Raw genomic sequence first — 21260 nt, 5'->3', positions numbered from 1 at the left:
TCTCAACTTTATAGTAACTGTTCATATATACAAGTTGTAAATGAATTTCTTTTCTGCTGTTGCTTATAAGATGTGGTTGCAAAGAATCGAAGTCATCGCATGTGTGGAAGGAGGGAAACGGAAGGAGGGAACATTTGATGTCCAAGGATATGAATTTTTTTCTATTTCTCTACCACCGGCTCTTCAGTTTGAAGCTGTCAGGCAAACACAGCTCCTCATCTCCACGCATTCAGCAGCCGCTTTCACTGATACATACTTAGGTGAGGAAACTTAAGGTTCAATTCAAAGAATGGATGTTGCCTTAACCACTGATTTCACGATCTCCACTAAGCTCTCAGAGTTGCTCATCACAGCTCAACAAAATGATATATTTTCTCTTAACTTCAAATTGCGGACTCAGGAAGTTCTGTACTCACTGGGTCGGCGGGGGTTGGTGGAGGACTGAGAAGCCAAATCATCATTCATTCATGACAGAATGAAGAGGAGTGTCATAAAGCATCTCACCAGACACAGTAACAGGAGCCGTATTTAGGTCTTTCCGTTAAGCTTCACCCCAAGCTTTTAAAGTTAGACTAGATCTAGATGGCTTCCCTTTTCAAGTTCAGGCCAAAGCCACAAAAAAAAAAAAAAAAAAAAAAAAAGGAAGAAGGAAGAAGGAAGAAGGAAGAAGGATTTGTCTACAACTGAGACAAGGCACTATGACTCTAAGGTCAGTACTCCTAATTTCTCCCATGATTTCTAACCCAGATAATGAATAATGTATGTGATATAAGAAGATGTTTTATGAGCTAGAGAGGTGACCCAGGAGTTAAGAACACTTGCTGCTGTTTCTGGGGATCTCAGGTTCCATCCCAGCACTTGCACCAGGCTGCCTATAACTCATGTTCTAAGGGATTCAATGCCCTCTTCTAGCTTCTGTGGGGGTATTCAAGCATGTGATACACATACACACACTGAGGCAAATACAAAGGAAAAAAAAAATAAATGAATACTTAGAAAGGAGTTGAGTTTAAAGCCGGATTGTTTTCTATCAGAAATTATAAATCGATGAAGGGAGCTAACTTTTTCTCCTCTCAACCTAGTATATCTACTCAAGTGTACCATTGCCAGAGTGATTTTGAAGGGTCTCTAGTTCCCAGCTACTTACAAGGATCTTGTTTCTCCACATCCTCTCATTTTTGACTTTTAAACTGAATCAGAAGAGGAAGAGGAAGTGGTGTGTTGCTCTGAAACATTTTCCTCCTTCACGGTTTGAACTTTGGCTTTCACACACAGCCCACGCACAAAAGTGACGAGAAGGGAGAACACTGTGACATGATGCAAACAGAAATTCCAGCAACCTCCAGATATGACTAGGGCTCCTCCCCTGCCAAGCCTTGTCTTTGCAGCCTTTGCCTCCTCGGCCTCTAGGTGGACAGCTTCAGTCAGCTCTGCCTGGGAAGATGACAGACTATGAGTTCATGTATATCCACTCCCTGGCTGAGAACTATCTTCAGTATGTCCTGCAGGTACCTGCCTTTGAATCGGCTCCAAGCAAAACGTCCAGAGTGCTACAGAGAGTTGCTTTCTCTGTACAAAAGGAAGTTGAAAAGAATCTGAAGCCATACTTGGATGACTTTCACGTGGAATCCATAGATACTGCCAGAATAATATTCAACCAAGTGATGGAAAAAGAATTTGAAGATGGCATCATTAACTGGGGAAGGATTGTGACTATATTTGCCTTTGGGGGTGTTCTCCTGAAAAAGCTTCCACAAGAGCAGATTGCCCTGGATGTGGATACTTACAAGCAAGTTTCCAGTTTTGTGGCGGAATTCATAATGAATAACACAGGAGAATGGATACGGCAGAATGGAGGCTGGGTATGTGCCATGAGTTTTTTTTTTTTTTTTTTAAACATTTCTCTACTGTATAATAGGAATGAAGAGTTTCCTTACTAATAAAACAAGCAAGAAAATAACAATCAGAGGACCTCAGTCTGTTTATATGCCTTATATTTAGATGCTCTTAAGTAAAATTAAACAAAATAAAAATACCCTGGATCATTTCCAGTGGCTCCTACTGAATTTTTTTTAAGATTTATATATTTATATGTATGTGAGTACACTGTAGCTGTCTTCAGACACACCAGAAGAGGTCATCAGATTCCTTTACAGATGGTTATGAGCCACCATGTGGTTGCTGGGATTTGAACTCAGGACCTCTGGAAGAGCAGTCAGTGCTCTTAACCACTGAGCCATCTCTCCAGCTCCCCTCCTTTCTTAATATTTGGAGAACATTTGTGTCTCCAGCTTTACTTCTAGCTGTGAGGTCTAGGCTTGAGAACAGCACCATTTTTTTAAAACCGTATGTTCAGAATCAGCAGTGCTGATCCCCAACTGCTTGCCTTTTGCCAAGGTTTCTCATGACGATCGAGAACTAGTACAGAAAGAGCTGGTGTTCAATATTGTCATATGTACTACATTGTGTTGTAATAGTCAACTATACAGACAGTTATATGCATTCATTACTTACACACTTTCTCCATTTGCTTATATAGAAATTATGTGCTGTTAAAGTTTTGTGATAAAAATAAACAATGTACTATATCCCTGCAAGGAACCCTTTTAAAATTATATTCAAATATTAAAAAATCCCCTTTTTAATTAGTGTTTTAAAAAGCCAGGCCTGCACAGAGAACTGTTGGAGCCTACATTTGTCAGAAGCCCTCCCTAGTTAGATTTAGATGCTTCACTTTGTGTCCCAATATGTTTAATACTGAATTGAAAATATCCTCATGTAGGGCCTCTCCAATTCAGTTCCCCAGCTTTTCTCTCTCTCAAGCAGTACCCATGGTTATCATTTTAGACACAAAGCATGTTTATTGAACACTCCGAAAGAAAATCCTCATCACCTCCCACCCCTATTTCCAGATGAGATCTTACTATGTTGCCCTGGTTGGCTTCCAGTTCCCAGAGTATAGGGATTCTATCAAGCTCAGTCTTCCACATATCCAAGGCTCCAGCAGCACACTATTATATGTGGCTACCCAGATTCCCCCACAGCCCTTTGTCACCAGGGACCAAACCTAGAGCCTAATGCAGTCTGAGCACAAGTTCTATCAGTGTACTGTATCCTTAGCTTCATGGTAGTCTTTCTGAGAAAAATTTTACAAATTGGTATCTGGGCTATACGTGGAGTGCCCATTCTGGAACTGATGAAACAAAGATAAGAGGACCAAAACTTCATGGTCATTTTTAACTACATAGTACATTAGTAGAAGGCCACCTCTGGTCACATGAAGGACTCTTTCACCCACCCACCCCAACCCATTAGTACATAGATTTATTCTATAACTGATTTTTGTCAATCCAGAGTACTTAAAACAACATTTTAAAGAATATTATATGGCCTAATGAAGTACATTAATTGTGGAGTCCCTGTATTGTGTGAACAAGATCTCTAATTCAACTCCTAGTAGCATAAATAAAAATTAAAGATGTTCTTAATGTGTTTTGTTGTATGTACATGTTGTTGAAAAGCTGGTCTCTTCCAGCTGGAGTATATTTATTTGACTTATTTCCAGACCTTTCTGTCACAAGTAATGTTTCATTGAATACATTGCATAGGTATATTTTCTCCTGTGTGTAGGTAGGTATTTTTCTAGGGTGGACATTTGTTTGTAGGGTTATTTGCTCATGTTGTATACACACTTTGAAATTACAAGAGTTTTCTGTTCCACAGTGGTTCTACAAATTATAAACCTTCCAGAAGCACGTTAAGAGTATCCAGTATTTCCTTGGTATGAGTAGACTAATATGAGGTCCTAGTAATCTATTAAAGTTTTCCACTTTGTTACACTAAAGGCATATACTTAGTTATCTTGTGTTAATTCATTTTCCACTTGGTTGTAAGTACAGCTCCTCTTCATGTTGGGCACATACTCATGTTTATCCACTAATTTTTAGTATTGTCTGTTTATATCTTTTGTCCAGTTTTCAATGACTTTATTAACTTATAGGAACTCTGGAAATTTTTATATGTGGCAGATTTTCTTTTAGTTTCTTATCTTTTAAAATCGTTTATGTCTTCATTAATTATAAGTGTTTAAAAGTTTGGTGTAATTGACTGTATTGAACACTGTTCCATTTCTGTTTTCTTGCAAGTCTGCTTGCTTAGTGCTGTCTTACTGTAAACCAGTCCTCCTTTTCAATGTTTTCAACTACTCTTTTTTCTGACTTGGCCTGATTTGGGTCTAGGTGAAACATGTCAGATATTGACTATGTTTCTTCTGGTTGGCTCTGGGAAGGACTCAGGAAATTTTCTACTGCACTGTGTAGACCTTAAGTGAAAGCAAGTGTCTACTAGCCCAGAGGCCACAAATGAGCCTGTAGCAAAGATATTTACAAGGTCTATAGGTTTACACTATGTTCTCATTGTCTAGCACAGCATGTGGAAGACACAGAATATATGTTACTCAAAAGTCAAACTCCTTCCTAACATATTGCATGAATTCTTAAAATTCAAATGAATGAAGGGTTTGGAATGGTCTCTTAGAATCTCTAGAAATGTGTTCATCATCTGGGAGACACAGAGATTAGCATATACACAGTAGGGAAATTCTACCTTAATAGAGATTTAAAAGAACATCTGTGTGTGTGTGTGTGTGTGTGTGTGTGTGTGTCTTTCTCTGTCTCTGTCTCTCTCTGTCTCTCTGTCTCTGTCTCTCTCTCTCTTTCACACACACACACACACACACACACACACACACACACACACAGCACAAAGTTCCTATTCAGGTTCTCAGATCTTTTCTTTTACAGCTGAGACCTTATGTTGTCAAGATGATAGAAGAGGTGTTTGAGGTCATCTTAAAGCAATCTCAATACTGTACTCCAGCTCACGGAAATCACTTATTCTGCCAGTGGTAAGCAGTGCTACATAGTGAGCAGTAGACAGAGACATGGGAACTGGTACCTTTCTTTTTCTCACAGTGCCATTGACAAAACTGCTCTGATGATTTAGTTTACTTGGAATGGTTCATTTTGTAGAAAAACACAGCCACGTGTTTATGCCAACGGTCAGGTGGCCCAGTAGGAAGGAGAAATGGATATTTTACAAATTTCTCCCTTTTCCTTTTCTGAAAGGGAAACCTCTAAACTGATCATAAAACATGAAACCTATGGTCTCATTACACCGGAACTATGCCTGGAAACATTACAAGAATTTCAGAGCAAGATGTGGGACAGAAGCACAGCAGAGAAAGGAAGAACAATAACTCCAATTAAAACAGGGCTGGCTTCATTTCAGGGTTCGGTGCTTACCATCCCTGTGACTGGAACAACTTATGTAACTTCTCTATACTTTGTTTCCTTGTCATTGGTAAAAATGGGCCATATTGTAGTCTATCTATGGGGTTGGCAAAGGATCCCATATGTGACTTACACACAGGATCCAGAGTAATTCCTACAGATGAGCACTCAGCACAACTTTAAGACTGTCGTTATTACTAACAAGTGCTAACATTGATACTAACACTAATACGAATACTGCCTAACTACCACTTAGCAAATCTAAGTATATTTAGACTCCAAAAGTTGTATGGTCCACTTGAGTTATCTATTAGTCAGCATAGACCTCAGGTGTACTATGGGGAAAACATGAGATTAATTATCAGTAATTGGATGGGTAATCTCACTCCTCCCATCGCTCCCCCTCCTCATTCTTCCATTGCTTCCTTTTCTTCCCTTTCCCCCTTCCTCTGTTCTTTCTTTCTATTATATATCCCCTTTAGTTTCCAACCTGTCATCTCTGCTTTTCTTCATCTTCTACATTTACTATTATTTTCTCCAGTCCCCTCTACCAGTTTGAAGTGCATGGTTGGACTTCTAATATCTGGTAGAAGATTTTATGATTTTTTTTTTTGGCTGTCATCAGCATTTGGGAGAAAAAGATAGTTCCTAAAGCCACTGGACTACATTTTAGTAGCTGGTGTCTACAGTCTCAGCTACTGAAAGGCAAAGGCTAGAGGAACATTGCTTGAGCACAGGGCAACTTCAAGGCCAAGTGCAGGTAAGATCCTATCTCAAAAACTCAGGATGTGCTTAGGATGAAACTCAGTGTCTCCCCCTTTGGAAATCATGCTTTAGTTTGATTCAACTGACTTTCCTACTTCCATATTCTGTAATGAAGTGCTTTTCTGTGTCCAGGCTTAGGGAATAAAGAGTTCTTGGTCATTACCTCCACAGGGGATTGAGGAACTATAATTTTATATACAACACTGTATCCTTTATGCTTAACGTAGGCCCTAACTGTGCAGAAAGTACCTGACACATAGCTATTGCTCTCAGGAACTGACATTGAAATTTGAGGCTTGAACTCTGAATTTTCCTACTTATTAGAGGCATACCTAAGGTAAATTACATAGGAAGTCCTCTAAGATTCACCTTTCCTATGTAATATGTATAACATAATATAGCATAATATAAAATATAGTATGAACACAATAAAATGAAGGCAATAATACCTGTAGTACAAGAACTAGAAAGTTTTCTGGTAAAAGTAGTTTGTGAATATGTAAATAGAATTATGTGAGTATGGGGAATCACATGGGAAATTCCAAGAAGTTTAAATATGTTTTCTAAAACTACTCTAAATACAAAAAGAAATCCCTTTTGGAAGAGGATACACCAATATGGTCCCTTGTAAGTAACCAGAATACTAAGAGTTGTAAGAGTTAAGCTAAGAAGTAGTATCTTCTTTTCCTTCCCTTCCTCCCCTCATATTTTTTCTCTTCTTGCATTAAATAATGGTGTGGTTAGTTTGGTGACAAAGTGAATGGGCAGAGTGAATATACAGAGGCGTACAGATGACTGATTAACCAACCATCTCGGTGAAGGTATTTCTAAAAGTATAGTCAGGACCTGTGAATGCTAAGCACATGCTCCACCATTGAGTGATAGCTCCAGATCCCCAAAAACAGCTCTTGAATGAATTATCCCCAGAGATGTGACTGTATATCTGCTTATATCTTTCAAAAATTCAGAGGTTTTAAAATTTTTTGCATTATTGGTGAACCATGGGTTAATCTGTTTTGTAAGGCTATAATATCTCACACAGTAAATTATAAGAAAAAAGAAAGTTGTTTAGGGAGTGTGCCAGCATCCAAGGGGGCCAGCAATGATGGGCTGCATCTGGTAAAAGCCTTCTTGCTGAAATACGGGAGAAGGACCCAGGAAGTAAGGTAGGGACAGAGATGGAGGGAATGAGGGAGAAAGGGTAAATAGGGGGCTGACCACACATTTCATAACAAATCTGCTTTTCAGATAATAGACTTGATCTGGCCATGGAGGGGGTAGTCCCATGACCAAAGCATCTCTTAAAGATTCCAACTCAATATTATCAAAATAGCAATTAAGACTCAATATGAGTTTTGGAAGGTAGTCAAACCATGGCAGCTTGGTATGTTATTTTAGGTTTTATGCTTTCTCAAAAACAGATTAGCCCAATTTGACAAATTATCACTACTACCAGAAACAATCAGACCTGAGCATTTCTTATTATTACACTACTAAAGTGATAATGAATCCTTGTTTGTATATTTATTTTTATATAATAGCATTGCTAAAGAAAATGGTTTTAGAAGAACCCATTTGAAAAATATTTTTACATCCATGATCATACTGAAATGTAAAATTCCTCATTTGCTGTTTCCTCATCTACTTAGTGATTCAAGCTTCAGTCAACTTTTCTTTGAACTATTAAGACCTGATTATTTTTTCTTACATTTGAATGAATAAACTGTTTTCTGATAAAGCTATTTTTCCTGGCTTGCAGTTCTTTTAATTGTATATGTATATGTATATATTTCAACCATTTTTATCTTCATTTAGATATTTCTTTTCCTTTACCTTAGACGTTGACTGCATGTAACAAGTTAGCATGTTAACTGCCCAGACAATGATTAGTTCTCCTGTTAATAAAATATTGTTTTAGAGGCTCCCACTGTACCTATCTGATATAAGATTGTGAATACTCCTGGAAGGGGAAAAAGAAATGTCTAAATACCATGAGACTGTGAGAAATACGTGAGGATATAAGGTTAGGAGAAGAGGAAACGGGGGAATGAGCAATGTCTTCTTTCTGTTGGGACACGACATCACATGTGTCACAGCTGACCCTACACATAGCACGCAGACACTTTCTTGGTCAATTATTCACATGGGAAATTCCCCTGACTGGTGATGATTCCCCTGGTTTGCTGATGATTCCACAACTATTAATTTCAAGAACTGCAGAGATTTCCAGAGTTCTTTGACTCTCAAGGAGCTGAGTATGATTCACTGTTTCTGTATTAGTCACATTAGGCATAGACATTTGGGGACCTTTTAAGTCTGAAACTTACCAGATGCAGAGCAAATGTTTGTTAGATAAACAAAAAATATCAGGGGTGGTAATGCAGAGAATATGCAAGCACAGTCTGGGAATATACTTCAGTTTTGGTAGAGTACTTGCTTATCATGTACAAGGTCCTGGGGTCTATCCCCAGCACTGCCTGAACCCAGCATGATGGGACATGTCTGTAATCCTGGGGCTAGAAGGTAGAGAAAGAAGATTCAAAAGTTCAAGGTCATTTCTGGCTACTTGGTGAGTTCTAGGCTGGCCTGAGCTACATGTGATCCTGTCTTAAAACAACAAAAATTAAAAAAAGTGTTTGTGGTCTTTCTCATGTGTGTTCTGAAATATAGGGACTGCAAAGGGGTATAATGTTTGTTTGTATCCCATACTCCATCCAGGCAAAGAATTGTTATCTTTTATTAATTTGTGGCACAATGTTTTGCTTTGGAGCCCAGGCTGGCTTGGAACTCACTGTGTGGGCAAGACTTGCTTAAAGTAATCCCCCTGTCTCTGTTTCACAAGTACCAAAACCACAGTGTGCTACCTACCACACAATGAATTCTGTTATCTTAGGTAACTTTGAGCCCCCTGAGCCTTGGTGTACTCATTAGATAAAATAGAAATTAGCATAAGGATGGAAGTAATTTCCAATCAACATAGAGTTATAGATTTTAAGTTGTAAAACTGTTGTTGTGTGTTACAATTCATTGGTGTGTGTGTGTGTGTGTGTGTGTGTGTGTGTGTGTGTGTGTGTGTGTGTGTGTGTGTGTTTGGAGGCTTGAATCATTTCTACCAGCCTGGGTTTTCCTAGTTAAAAGAAAAGGGCTAGTCTCAAAAGGAACTATAGTGGGGATAATTAACATTTTCTTAGGCTCAAGTACATTGGTTTAATTTGGATTTACTATGAGTTTTATAATTCTCAGGGCAATATAGTTTATAAGTGTAAATGCATTTTTCAGTGCTAAGTAATTGAAAGATAAAGAGAAGAAAAAGAGAAAATTCCTTTTCCTAGAGCTTATAGTCAATAAGCATCTGAAACAAAGCTACTTTGAGTGAAGAGGAGAGTATTACTCTTTGGATTTTGAATGTCTGATAGGGAAAACAGAATATAACAGCTAAAACATGATTTCATACTGTCTACATGCTGAAAGAATATTCCAATACTTATTATACATTGAATTATATATGTTCTCAAACTATTTTTACTGTTTTTCTTTTTCACGTCTGGTGGTTTGAATAAGGATGGTCCCCATGGACTCACATATTTGAATGCTTCGACTTCAGGGAGTGGCAGTATTTAAAAGGATGAAAAAGATTAGGAGGTGTGGCCTTGTTGGAGGAAGTGTGTCAGTAAGGGGTAGGCTTTGAGGTTTCAAAAGCCCAGGCCAATTCCAAAGTCTCTATCTCTCTCTCCCTCCCTCCCTCCCTCTCTCTCTCCCTATGGATCAGATCAGGATGGAGCTCTTAGCAGCTACTGCTGCAGCGCCTTCCTGTGTGCCAACAAGCAACATACCATGGTAATAATGGACTAAGCCTCTGAGACCATAATCGAACCCTTGATTAAATGCTTTCTTTGATGAGAGTTGCTTTGGTCATGGTGTCTCTTTATAGCAATAGAAGATGGACTTCTTAATACATGGCTGCAAAACAAAAGAAGTAAAATTAACATATGTAGCTGAAACTACATTTCTATCCGGCAGTGTTTCTAAAGGAGTTTAACCTTGGAGTAGAGAACAATGTTGAGATTGTAATGACTACAGATAATGAGAGTAGAGAGATTATTATCCCACCGATTTTTAAATGTTTAATTTGTTCTCATAGGAAGATGGCTTCACAAAGAAGTTTGAACCTAAATCTGGCTGGCTGACTTTTCTGCAGATGACAGGGAAGATCTGGGAAATGCTCTTTCTCCTCAAGCAACACTACTGACCAGAGAGAACCCTGGCTCCCTTGAGAATGGTGATCAGCACTTGGTGTTTCCATTTACAAACAGATAACATGGACGATGAAACTTGACTTTCCAGAGTTGCAGATATTTTGTTTCTACTTTAATGAATAAACTACTAATATTTGTTTCTGTATGTGTTTCATGATTTCAGTTTTTGAGTCTGCCAGGAATTTCAACATCATTCAATACAGGGAATAAGTATTAAAGTAAGGACTGGTGATGACCTGGAAGGGTCCTTTTTCACCTCTACCATGAGGTGTGCTCAAGATCTAAAAGGCTGTGTTCCTAGGCTAAACTTTAGGGAGACTAGAATCTGTTTCCTACCTTTTCCTTATATATATATATCCCCAGAACCCCTGGTTTTTTACAGTTTCTCATTGATGCCCTCTCCTCATCTTTACTCTTTGGCCTTTCATTTGGGGTTCATGGATAGGACAGTCAGATAGGCAGTGTTGGGATTAAAAGGAAGGCCTCAAATTATTGTCCTCTCTGACCTTCTCTTGCCTTCTTTCTCTCACCAACCTACATTTTCTTCCAAGGCAAGTGGGATTCATTTTCCCCAAGTCAAGCCATAGTCAATAGTCAGGTTATATGTGACCAGTTTGACTTTCTAATAGTCAAGAAGGAATCACAGCTTTCTGCCCCTACAAAAAGAAACTGGAGTGGTTTGAACAAAAGCAGCTAAATGGAAGAATATCAAGCCATTATTAAACTTGATCTCTCTCTCTCTCTTCTCTCTCTCTCTCTCTCTCTCTCTCTCTCTCTCAGAGAGACAGACAGACAGACAGACAGACACACACACACAGACACACAGACACAGAGAGAGAGAGAGAGAGAGAGAGAGAGAGAGAGAGAGAGAGAGAGAGAGAGAGAACTATCTTTTGTTAGACCATGTTCTGATTTTTAGATCAAGTTTGATGGCAATATAGAAATCCTTTATTTTGGTCACTTGCATTATATTTCCCTTGAGGCTATTGGTAGATCCTGTAAAGCAAGATCCCCTCTTTCCAAGGCAGGTCCACCTTTACAAGTAATTTCAGTTATGGACAGTACCTCAGAGTTAAATCCTAAGTGAGGGAATGAAGACACTGGGCAAGTCATTCTGAGGGCTAGGATTACGATATGTTATTGCCACATTCAGTTTGTATGGTGGTGGTGGTGGTCGGGTCTCCAGGCTTTGTGCATAGCAATGGCACCATATCCTAAACATGATGGTCTTCTATTTTATTGCCACCTTTAAACTGGAGAAGTGGAAGGGAATAAGTAAGAAGACCAGGTAGGAAGTTACTTAGAATCCTACTGAGGTGAGTCAGAACCAGTTAACACTTTTGAGCTCTGCTGCCCACAGTGAGCCACTTGTTCTACAACACCCCGAAACAGTGCTGCAAGATGGGGGACTAAGTATTCAGACACATGCGACTGTGGGTGGGGGAATTTCATCTTCAAACCTTGAAACTGTGTTTGTTTTAAGATACACGTCACTGTGTAGCTTAGCCTGATCCTATCAACACAGTCCTCCGGCCTCAGTCTTCTGAATGCTGAGAGCAGAGGTGTGTGCCAGCACGTTCAAGATACTTTATGTGAGGTTTATTTGTTTTGAGTCAGGGTCTTGATTTGTACTCATGTAGCTTAGAATGGCCTAGAACCTTCAAGGTTCAGACATTACCCTGTGAGACCTTTAACAACCTGCCTTCTAATGACCATGTGATCTCTTCTTTTGCTTCAGTTACCCTTCAGTATCAAGTACAGCTTCCCTGAGTATCTTAGACTTTTTATACTATGAATCTTCCTATGATTTTGATTTCTACTGGAAATAATGGTTCCAGATGATCAAAAACATGGAGGAAATAGAGATATCAGTGATCCTTTCACAGTGCCTTACAAGTTAGTATGTTAGCATTCTTTCTAAGCTCCACCCAACAGTTACCTAGCAACAGCCAGGTAGGAGACTGGCTTGCTATAAAAGGACTGTTTGGCCTCTGGAGGCTCTCTCTGACCCTCTTCTCTTCTCTTCTCTTCTCTTCTCTTCTCTTCTCTTCTCTTCTCTTCTCTTCTCTTTTCTCTTTTCTCTTCTCTTTCTCTCTTCTCTTCTCTTCTCTTCTCTTCTCTTTCTCCTCCTCTTCCTCCTCCTCCTCCCCTCCTCCTCCTCCTCCTCCTCCTCCTTCTTCTTCTCTCTCTCTCTCTCTCTCTCTCTCTCTCTCTCTCTCTCTCTCTCTCTCTCTCTCTCCTCTCTCCTCTCCTCCTCTCTCCCTGATCTCCCAACCCCCTCTCTCTGGCCTGTCTCTTTTTCCCTCCCCGCTCTCTCCATGTACTCCTGGCTAGTTTCTTCTTTCTCCTCTCCCCTCCTCCCTCTCCCTCTCCCTCTCCCTTTCCCCTCCTCTCCCTCTCCTCCCTCCCTCTTCTCTCTGTCTCTACTTCTCAACACTCCTTCTCATGCCCCCAAATAGTCTTCATTTTATACTAGACCTGTCTTGTGAGGTACCTGGGTGGATTACCTCAGCATGGGCTCACTAAGGCACACCCTTATGGCTGCACCATACCGTATTTTACAAAATATATCATTACCTGTGATAGACCATGCAGAACCCTCTGGAAGATTCATGGCCCTAGAGAGCTTTACACACTAAGATTGTGTTGGGCCCTACCTTGGTGTTTCCCTCCCCCCTCGCTGAGCCTTTTAGCCTGCTATAGCAAGAAATTATTTACACCCTTGGGAGCTGCTCTTAGCCCGATTTGGGGCTGGGATTTTCCATGGCACCCTTCCTCCCCACTGACCCTTCCTGCTTGTTGTTGTTAAGTTGTTTATGCCCGATTGGGCCGGAACTTTCACAATACAGACTTTTCCTATTTTCCTGGTTGGGGATTTTTCACCTTCCTTGTTGTTTTTCCACGGCTTTTGCCTCGGGTATATAAGGAGATCTCAGTAAAGCCTTGGTGGCACTCGCTGAAAACGGGTGACCGGTGTATGTATTTTCTTTCAATCCCGAAGACCTACGCCCGATATTCACACACTGGCGGTGCAGGCACCGACAAGATTGCATGCAGTTATAGGTACAAATATATATGCTTGAAGGAAATGTACGTATGGAACTCATATTTTTTTCAAAGATTGTGAGTGAGGAGAATACTTTCCTCCATGCCAAGCTGGACAAAGCTATCATTATTTTTGCAGCACTGGTGACGGAGCCAAGAGCCTCGTACATGCTAGGCAGGCAATTTACCCCTGGATTATGCTGTCAGGCTACTTATTTATTGTTGAAGGGATGTCTATGAGAAGGAGCCATGCACACTAGCCATGGATATCCAGGAAAGCCTGCCTTCAGAATTTAACAGTAACAATTTATCAATGCTAAGATGTACAGTTATTTTTCTGTAGTACTGATGCTAAAACCCAGGACTACATGCATGCTAGATTCTGTTTCTTCCTGCAAATTAATAGTTGAGGAATACATTGATTTATGGCAGAGATTCTCAAATATGATTATGGATAGGGATCACCTGAGGACAATGTTAAGATAGCCATTTGGACTCCTAGGTCTGAGGATGGCTCAGGATTCTCCATGTCTAATGTGCTTTCAAGGGAAACTGATTCATGGACCACATTCATGTTCAAGCATTGGTAAGTGGTTATTACATTGACACACTGACATGAATTATTAGGTCTATAGGCATAAGGATGCAATCCCGGATGTAGGTGAATTCGATGTTTGTTTTCCTGTCCATGATAAGAATTCTAGTCATCTTTGTTCTCTCTCTTCCACCTTGCTTTGTCTCTGGGCACTTAGATCTTACAGGACTGAACGACATATCCCTTTACAAGGGTGCCATAGATCCGAACTCAGCCCCTCGAGCTTGTGTACCAAACGTTTTACCGACTAAACTATCTCCCCAGCTCTGGAAAAATTAACTCTCAAAAATCAATCCTCGGCTACTGCATGGTAACATAGGGTGGTCATATAAATCTGAGTCAGCGCTCCTCAAATCTACTTACTTTATTCTCTGCTCCCCACTCAGTCCAACGTCCTGTTAGAGAAAGGCATTATCTGTCTCTGAACAGTAGATTCCAACAGCGGCAACAGCGGTTAAATACTTTTATAATAAGGAACAGGGTGACTGAGTCCTGAGTTCTCCAGAGAGGGGACATCCACCTCCAGAAAGAGCCTGCCAAGCAGGCCTGTTTGATATAACAGCGGCCCCCAAATCTATCAGGAATGAACCAACTGACTGAAAAAGAGAGAGGAAGGCACTTTGGGGGTAAAGGAGAGAATGTTTTATCCATTGACCAGAAGGAACCAAGAGTCTACCGGCATGATGTACCCTTGCTTGCTTTGCCCTTCCGAGGCCTCTCCAGTTCTGTACTCAACAACGTGATGGCGATTAGATGAATATTGAGTCTTGGAGTTGACAGCCTTCGTTAGACCCTCTGCAGAAACACTACTACCTTTTGTGGGCTGTGGGAGAGGGTAAGCGTCCTGGGGTACGTGCACAATCTCCAGCTATCAAGCACGAAAGGTCAAGGACGCTACAGCACAATGTTATCTGCTGCCACACAACCGGAGTCCGCTCAGTTGCACCTCAGCCGGTTTACAGAGGCGGGGGGCGTGATCAGGGGTTTGGCGTCCGGCCCCTGGAGCTCCGACCTTTGGACCCCGCGCGGCCGAGGGTGATAGGCGTGGCCGGGGCGGTGCTTGCGAGGAAATGGCGGCGGTCACCGTAAACAGCGCCAAGCGGGGCCTGCGGGCCGAGCTGAAGCAGCGCTTGCGAGCTCTGGGCGCCGAGGAACGGCTGCGCCAGTCTCACCTCCTCACACAGAAGGTGCGGGAAGATTGCCGGGAGTTAAACGCCAGGAAGGTTGAGCTCGCGTATCTGCGCAGGCGCACCTCGCCGGGTCGCGTGCGCGTTCTGTTGGGCGCGCGCTCCGCGGGCAGGGGCGGGCTCTGTGGATAGCTCCGGAATTTCCGAGGGAGCATGTTTCCGGGCAGGTTTAATCATTCAAACCGAGTTATTTTGTGATTGCGAGGAAAGGCCAGGAAGCCAGCTTTAGTAGATGTAGAGACTGTTGTGCCACGCCCACACTTTCCGGTTTAAATGTAAGCCATTCGCTTATGTTGAACACTAGTAAGCCATTTTTCTATTGTATTGGGTGATAGACATGACAAGATTGTTGCCCCTACGGATCGGAGGATCTAACAGAGGAAGGAAACAAATGAAAAATTGTAGGGCTGGGAGTATGGCTCAGTGATACAACTGTTCAAAAAATGCGCTATATTTTATTTGTCCAAACTTAGAACATACATTTGAATTTGGATCTGTTTTTTTGGCAAAACTGGACTCCGAGTTTTATGGGTAGATTACTGTTCACGTGATTTAACTGCATTCACTGCACAGCCACTTACACCTTGGGTTGCTGCTTCTGAGTTCGGGTTGTTTCTGGAACTCGTTGCTTTGTTTTGTCTCCTTTCTTACTTAGTTTCTTTCTCAGCTTTTCTAGAGTATATCCTCAAAGGAATTACTTTAAAGAAAGTACCTATACAATTGGCATTATTTGTAGTTGACTAGATAAAGTTAAAGAAGGTTGTAAGTCCCTATGTGGGTGCTAGAAATTGAACTCAGGTTGTCTGCTCTTAAACTGCTGAGCCATCTCTCTAGACCCAACTCTTAAATTTATTATACGCCAGAATATTTTCAACTCCAATTTGACTGACCCATTTATTTCAAGTTTTTATTTTATTTTTTCTCATTCTGTTCAATACCTATGGGTTCCAATCTAGAGACTAATGCTTTTATTTATGTATTATGTCTTGTGGCTTAACTATTGTTCTTTTGCTGTGAAGAGACACAATGACCAAAGCAATTTATAAAAGGAAGCATTTAATTTGGGCTTGCTTACAGTTTTAGAAGGCTGGTCTGTGATCATGGTGGGAAGCAGTCAGATAGACAGACAACAGACAGACAGCCGGCAGGCAGGCAGCAGGCAGCAGGCAGGGAGGGTGCTGGAGAAGTAGCGAGCACTTACATCTTATGCACAAAGGAGGTACTGAGAGACCTGGCCTGCCAGAGGCTGTGGATTTTTGGAACCTCAAAACCTACCTTGGTGGTCTCTGTGACCACATGTCATCAGCATGAGACAAGAAGGAAGCGTGGCTCACCACCGTGACTCAGTAGCTAGTGTTGGTTCAAACTTGTAGAGTCTTAACACCAGGCAGTTTTATTTTAGGCATACTTAATTAAGCACAGCACATTTTGGGGGAAAAAAATCTCCTGATTATAATTAACTCAATCCAGTGTGAACAAAGCTTAAGCCGTAATTACATCGAAACGCCATGTGTCTTCTCCCATAGAGACAGAGGCTGTAGATTAACTACATGTGACAAGGTAAGGGTCCTGGTGTGGTCTCAGTCATACAGAGTGCCAAGGTCACCAGGTTATCGACCACGTCTGCTCCCATTTGTAAAGGACACGTGACGTCTCCCATAAGGATGGCTTCTATTGGCTGGGAAACAGTGCTGGAGATGAAGGTCTAGGGAGGATGACTAGGGGGACAAACATAAGAATCTGGGGGAGCCTTGTGTGACTTGGCCATGCAGATAGTTCAGAGGCCACCAGGCTATTAACTAAGTTCGTTCCCAGCCTCCAGGCTTTATATCTCTCCCTTTGAAGAGACAACAAAACATTGGCGTGTACGAGCCTATGGTGTTCATTCTCATTCAAACCGTTACACCTTGATTACTGGCTTTCCTTTGTATCTTTCAAAAATTATTTTTAGTTAGATAACAAAAGGTCTAGATTAATCTTCTGTGTCTCTTAACTACTTTTCTTTTCTTTTCTTTTCTTTTTTTTAATCTTTCTCCCCCACAGGACCTCCTCCTAGATCGTGTTCATTTGGCCGATCACAGTTTTAACGTCCAATGAGTATTCCTTAGGTCTCTTACTGATTCCTTTCCCTAGCAGTCTGTTAGTGTTTTATAGACTAAGTTATTGTTTTCAGTTTGTCTGAGAAAACTAATTAGAATTTAAAAATCATCTCCATTCTTTGAATTAACTGTTTGGCACTAAACATTTTTTCCATTCTATTTTTTATGTTTACAAATCTTTGTATTTTGTATTTTTGCTTTTCAAAATGGTTGAGAATCATTTATTACCTATGCATATTTATGTCTTTTGTAGGTAGTGAGCCTCAACTGAGGATCTCTTATTCACCAGTGGTAGAGGAAACCCCTGGCCCTTGTCTCTGTATATGTATGAATGAAAGTGTGTTAGCTACAAGCTTTCCTGTGTTTGTGCAGATATTGTTTGGGATTCTAAGGGAAGAATGGATTCTGCCTACCTCCTGTGTCCGCATATCAGTGCTGCTTTGTCTATCAATGCTGTCATCTTCCCTCTGTTGTACAGGCGTTATTGTCTTCATCCTCCCTTTCTAACAGTGTGTAAATGGCTTGAGGAAGGAAGGCATATGTGGAGTCTCACACTGAATTTTAGCTGTGTGTCTTACTGTTTATTCAGCTTTTTTTTTCCACTCTGCTTTAAAGAGAATGAGAAAAATACTTTCTGATAGAGTAAGTGGTGTCAAAGGCCCCAGGCCTGCTCCAAATCTGGGTTTTGCCTTTCCCTTTGCTTTCCTTACACCAACAGCTCCTGATAGCTCTACAGGGTTGACTTCCTTCCATAGCCCTGGTTTGCCATGCTTTGCTCAACTTCTCTCTTTCCTTGGTATTGGATGCAACTTGGCTTTCTTCCCTTATATCTTTCTGCCAGTCATATTTGTAAGCTGCCCTTGCTTTATCCTTCTTTTCTTAGCTTGGAGGACAGGGGAGAACAGAAAAGGAATGGACACAGAAAGTGAGTAAGGGGCCGACTTCTGAGCCTGGGTAAGTGCCTAGGGCTTCATGAGCAGAACTTAGCTCCACTGCCTGATGAAGTGATTTCCACTGAATGTGGATCCTTGCACTAGGAGCTCTTGTCACTAGGAGCTCTTTGACCCCATTTTAATGAGCTCTGTGAGCACCTAATTGAATGGAATGGCACTGGTAGAGCTGAGAGACTGTTCCCAGCATGTTCTCTGTGGGAGCTTGTGGACAGATTAAGAATTCTTCCTTTGGGATACATAAGCAGTGATTGACTCAGGACCTACCACATAGTGTTGAGTTGTGTGCCCCTGCGTATGTAGCAAAGGTTCTGCAGTAAGGTTAGGTCTCAGAGGAACTTGAATGGGTAAAATCAATGGAAGAAATGTCCAATGATCCAAGCACTGGAAATTTTGTGAGATTCAATTCCAAAGAAAAAATAACCCCCAAATCCTTGGGTAAGTCCCTGAGATGCACTGTCAGGAACTAGAAACTAGAATCGCATCTGGGAATCTGAAAATAGACAGCTTTTTCCTTCCCTTTCCTCTTAAGGAATTTCCATAGGGCCAAGGATAAGCCCAGCAGAGATAAAGGAACCAAGGGTACAAATCTTGAGGCTTGAAATTAAAGCCTCAGGTATCAGGATGTAGCACCAACTCCCTGCATCTCTTTTCTTGAAGACTGCTGAGACTAAAGGGAGAAATTAGTAAGAGAAGTTACTAGTTTATGAAGAATCCAGTCTTAAAAATTAAAATTGCCATCATTTCCCACTTAGGTGATTGCCCACAGTCAGTATCAAAATTCCAAAAGAATTTCCATCTTTCTGAGCATGCAAGATGAAATTGAGACGGAAGAAATCATCAAGGACATTTTCAAACAAGGCAAAATCTGCTTCATCCCTCGGTACCAGTTTCACAGCAATCACATGGACATGGTGAGGCTAACATCACCTGAAGAAGTCGCTTTACTTCCCAAGACATCTTGGAATATTCATCAGCCTGGTGAGGGAGATGTTCGGGAGGAGGCCTTATCCACTGGTAAGGCACCTTTTCTCACATCAAAACACTTACCTTGGTGTAGCCTATCTCATCTGATCTTGGAATCGAGGCATGGGCATTCTTGGTCAGTTTGGGAGACTTGATATCTTTGCATGTTTTGATAATTTCATCAGATTTCTTTTTCTTATAAAAAAATCTTTTCTCTCCCTGCCTCTTTGTGCGTTCTGTGAGACAGGGTCTCACTGTGTAGCCAAGGCTGGTCTCAGACTCTCAAAGTCCTGCCGCCGCAGTGCTGCACTCATGGGCATGCAGCACCTCTCTGGCTTCTGTCAGCCATCTTTATCTGTATTTTGGTCAGGATTCACTCTGTAGCTGGGGAGACAGAAGTTTTATATTAATAAAAGTATATCAACTTATACTATACACCAAATATAAGTGTCAGATAAAAAGATATTCAATCTTGAGAACACTGTCGTTCAGGGGTTGGTCTGGGTCGGTCTTGCAAATGTGCATCCCCAACCTGGGTTTCTTCATCTCCATCCTCTTCTCTATCCATGCCATGCTTGTGTCAGCAGTGGCTTTTGCTCCAGGGATACTCATAACCCAAGTTGCAGTGGAATAGAGTATGATGCATCAGATTCTTTCAGTTGTGGTATGAGGCAGACACACCCCTTGTTCCCCCTCCCCCCACTGTTGTTTGCAGAAATGTCTGAGCAGGCAGGCTCACTGCTCACATCCCACTCAGTGTGCAGTTTTACCTGCATTAGCAGTTTAGAGTGTGGCAAAGTCAGTGCTCAATCCTAAGTCAAGCTTCATAACGTTCGAGCCAATGGGAGCTCAGGTTGTCTTCGATGCAGCCTGTGCTGTCTGTTCGTCTTCCTGGTTTGCCTTTGTTATCTCAGCTTAGAAAAGGGTGAGCTTGTGTAGCCAGATTGCAATTACAAGTCTCAAGCAAAATTACTCTCAAGTAAGGTATTCTCGTATTAGGTTTACAGGATATTAAACCAGCTGGTAAGTGAAACAGAGGGACTGTGGCTTTACTGGATTTATCCTTAAAGTGAGGGCTGCTTAGACAATTCGATTAGCTGGAATCTTTCCATTGAGAATGTGTAATGTGATTCAACCTTAATCAACTTGGCATACGCACAAGGGGGATATATTGATACAGAAACTGTAGATTACACAGAAGAGGCTGCTTCAGTGTCTCTGGATCAGTGTCCTTAGGAGGCAGTTGGTCTTTGTATCCATGTTGGTTTTGTGTTCACTGTGGCCCATGGCAGCTTGGACTTGGATCATCTTTAGAGCTAGAATTCCCAGCACAGAAGATCAAGTCTGGTTTCCTAACAGCCCCAATAATATTCCGGTCAGAACTCTTTTTTTTTTTTTTTTTTTTTTTAAGTCCTAGGATGTTTATTACAAAGGTAAACCCTGATCCTTGAGACTGGCTTATTGGTAGGATTTCTGGTACCGAGCACGGGTACCGGGACCACCAAACTTTTTGGATTCATAGCAACGGGGGTCAGCTACAAGCAGGGTCCGATCGTACTGGATGAGGATATCTTTGTTCTCCTTCTTAGAGGCTTCATCCACATATTTTTGGTAATAAGCCACCAGAGCTTTTGAGATGGACTGCCGGATAGCATAAATTTGGGCCACATGACCACCACCCTTCACACGGACCCGGATATCCACACCAGCAAATCTCTCCTTGCCCAGAAGCAAAACAGGCTCCAGTAACTTGTACTGAAGGGTGCGCGGCTCGATCATCTCCAGGGGACGTCCATTCACCTTGATGAGCCCATTTCCTCGTTTGCAGTGGTCCACAGCCGTGGCTGTTTTCCTGCGTCCGAAGACTTGCACGGACTGCAGCGGACCCTTGGACGGCATAGCTACAAGTATGAACACGAGCTCTTCCCTGGTCAGAACTCTTATTGCCCAAAGTGTCATCCCTGAATTAATCACTACAGGTAGACACAGAATTAGTTTACTGGCTCAAGCCTGGGTTGTATGCAGCCATTCCTGACTGGTTTGCTGTGACTGGGAAAAGGACCTATAGCTACTTCTTCAGTCTTCCTCAACCACTGAGCCGAATTG

General features: G+C 41.5%; 3 protein-coding genes and 1 long non-coding RNA gene across 5 annotated transcripts in view; 2 read left to right on the top strand and 2 right to left on the bottom strand.

Moving 5' to 3' along the window:
• Nucleotides 1–1351: 1351 nt before the first annotated feature.
• Nucleotides 1352–14850, bottom strand: LOC116907327. Its single transcript, XR_004388817.1, has 3 exons — nucleotides 14316–14850; nucleotides 9890–10016; nucleotides 1352–1434 (listed from the first exon to the last, which is right to left on the bottom strand). It is a non-coding gene; the product is annotated as an uncharacterized LOC116907327 (long non-coding RNA).
• Nucleotides 1391–10457, top strand: Bcl2a1 (BCL2 related protein A1). Its single transcript, XM_032910270.1, has 2 exons — nucleotides 1391–1862; nucleotides 10198–10457. The coding sequence occupies exons 1-2, from the start codon at nucleotides 1443–1445 to the stop codon at nucleotides 10303–10305; spliced, it is 528 nt and encodes a 175-aa protein (XP_032766161.1). The 5' UTR covers nucleotides 1391–1442; the 3' UTR covers nucleotides 10306–10457.
• Nucleotides 14680–21260, top strand: part of Mthfs (methenyltetrahydrofolate synthetase) — a 40335-nt gene continuing 33754 nt past the window's right edge. Inside the window, exons 1-2 of the mRNA XM_032910269.1 lie at nucleotides 14680–15139; nucleotides 18944–19205. Of these exons, the coding sequence (XP_032766160.1) occupies nucleotides 15023–15139; nucleotides 18944–19205 (379 nt within the window). The 5' untranslated portion in view covers nucleotides 14680–15022. The remainder of the gene's footprint in view (nucleotides 15140–18943; nucleotides 19206–21260) is intronic.
• Nucleotides 20563–21074, bottom strand: LOC116907326 (40S ribosomal protein S16-like). Of its 2 annotated transcripts, XM_032910272.1 has the most exons (2): nucleotides 20955–21074; nucleotides 20563–20903 (listed from the first exon to the last, which is right to left on the bottom strand). In XM_032910272.1, exons 1-2 carry the CDS (start codon nucleotides 21051–21053, stop codon nucleotides 20613–20615), a joined length of 390 nt encoding a protein of 129 aa, XP_032766163.1. In that variant the 5' UTR covers nucleotides 21054–21074; the 3' UTR covers nucleotides 20563–20612. The 2 variants fall into 2 exon arrangements, with proteins under 2 accessions (XP_032766163.1, XP_032766162.1); XM_032910271.1 differs by having other exon boundaries at nucleotides 20563–21074.

Source organism: Rattus rattus, chromosome 8, assembly GCF_011064425.1.
Source record: "Rattus rattus isolate New Zealand chromosome 8, Rrattus_CSIRO_v1, whole genome shotgun sequence".
In the NCBI taxonomy this organism is placed as follows: domain Eukaryota; kingdom Metazoa; phylum Chordata; class Mammalia; order Rodentia; family Muridae; genus Rattus; species Rattus rattus.
This window is presented reverse-complemented; position numbering and strand designations above follow the sequence as displayed.

Excerpts from the sequence above, each read along its gene's own strand:
- LOC116907326 (XM_032910271.1), bottom strand. The coding sequence starts at position 21,053 with ATGCCGTCCAAGGGTCCGCTGCAGTCCGTGCAAGTCTTCGGACGCAGG.
- Bcl2a1 (XM_032910270.1), top strand. The coding sequence starts at position 1,443 with ATGACAGACTATGAGTTCATGTATATCCACTCCCTGGCTGAGAACTAT. Across the intron at positions 1,863-10,197 it reads TACGGCAGAATGGAGGCTGG|GAAGATGGCTTCACAAAGAA; the intron begins GTATGTGCCATG and ends TTGTTCTCATAG.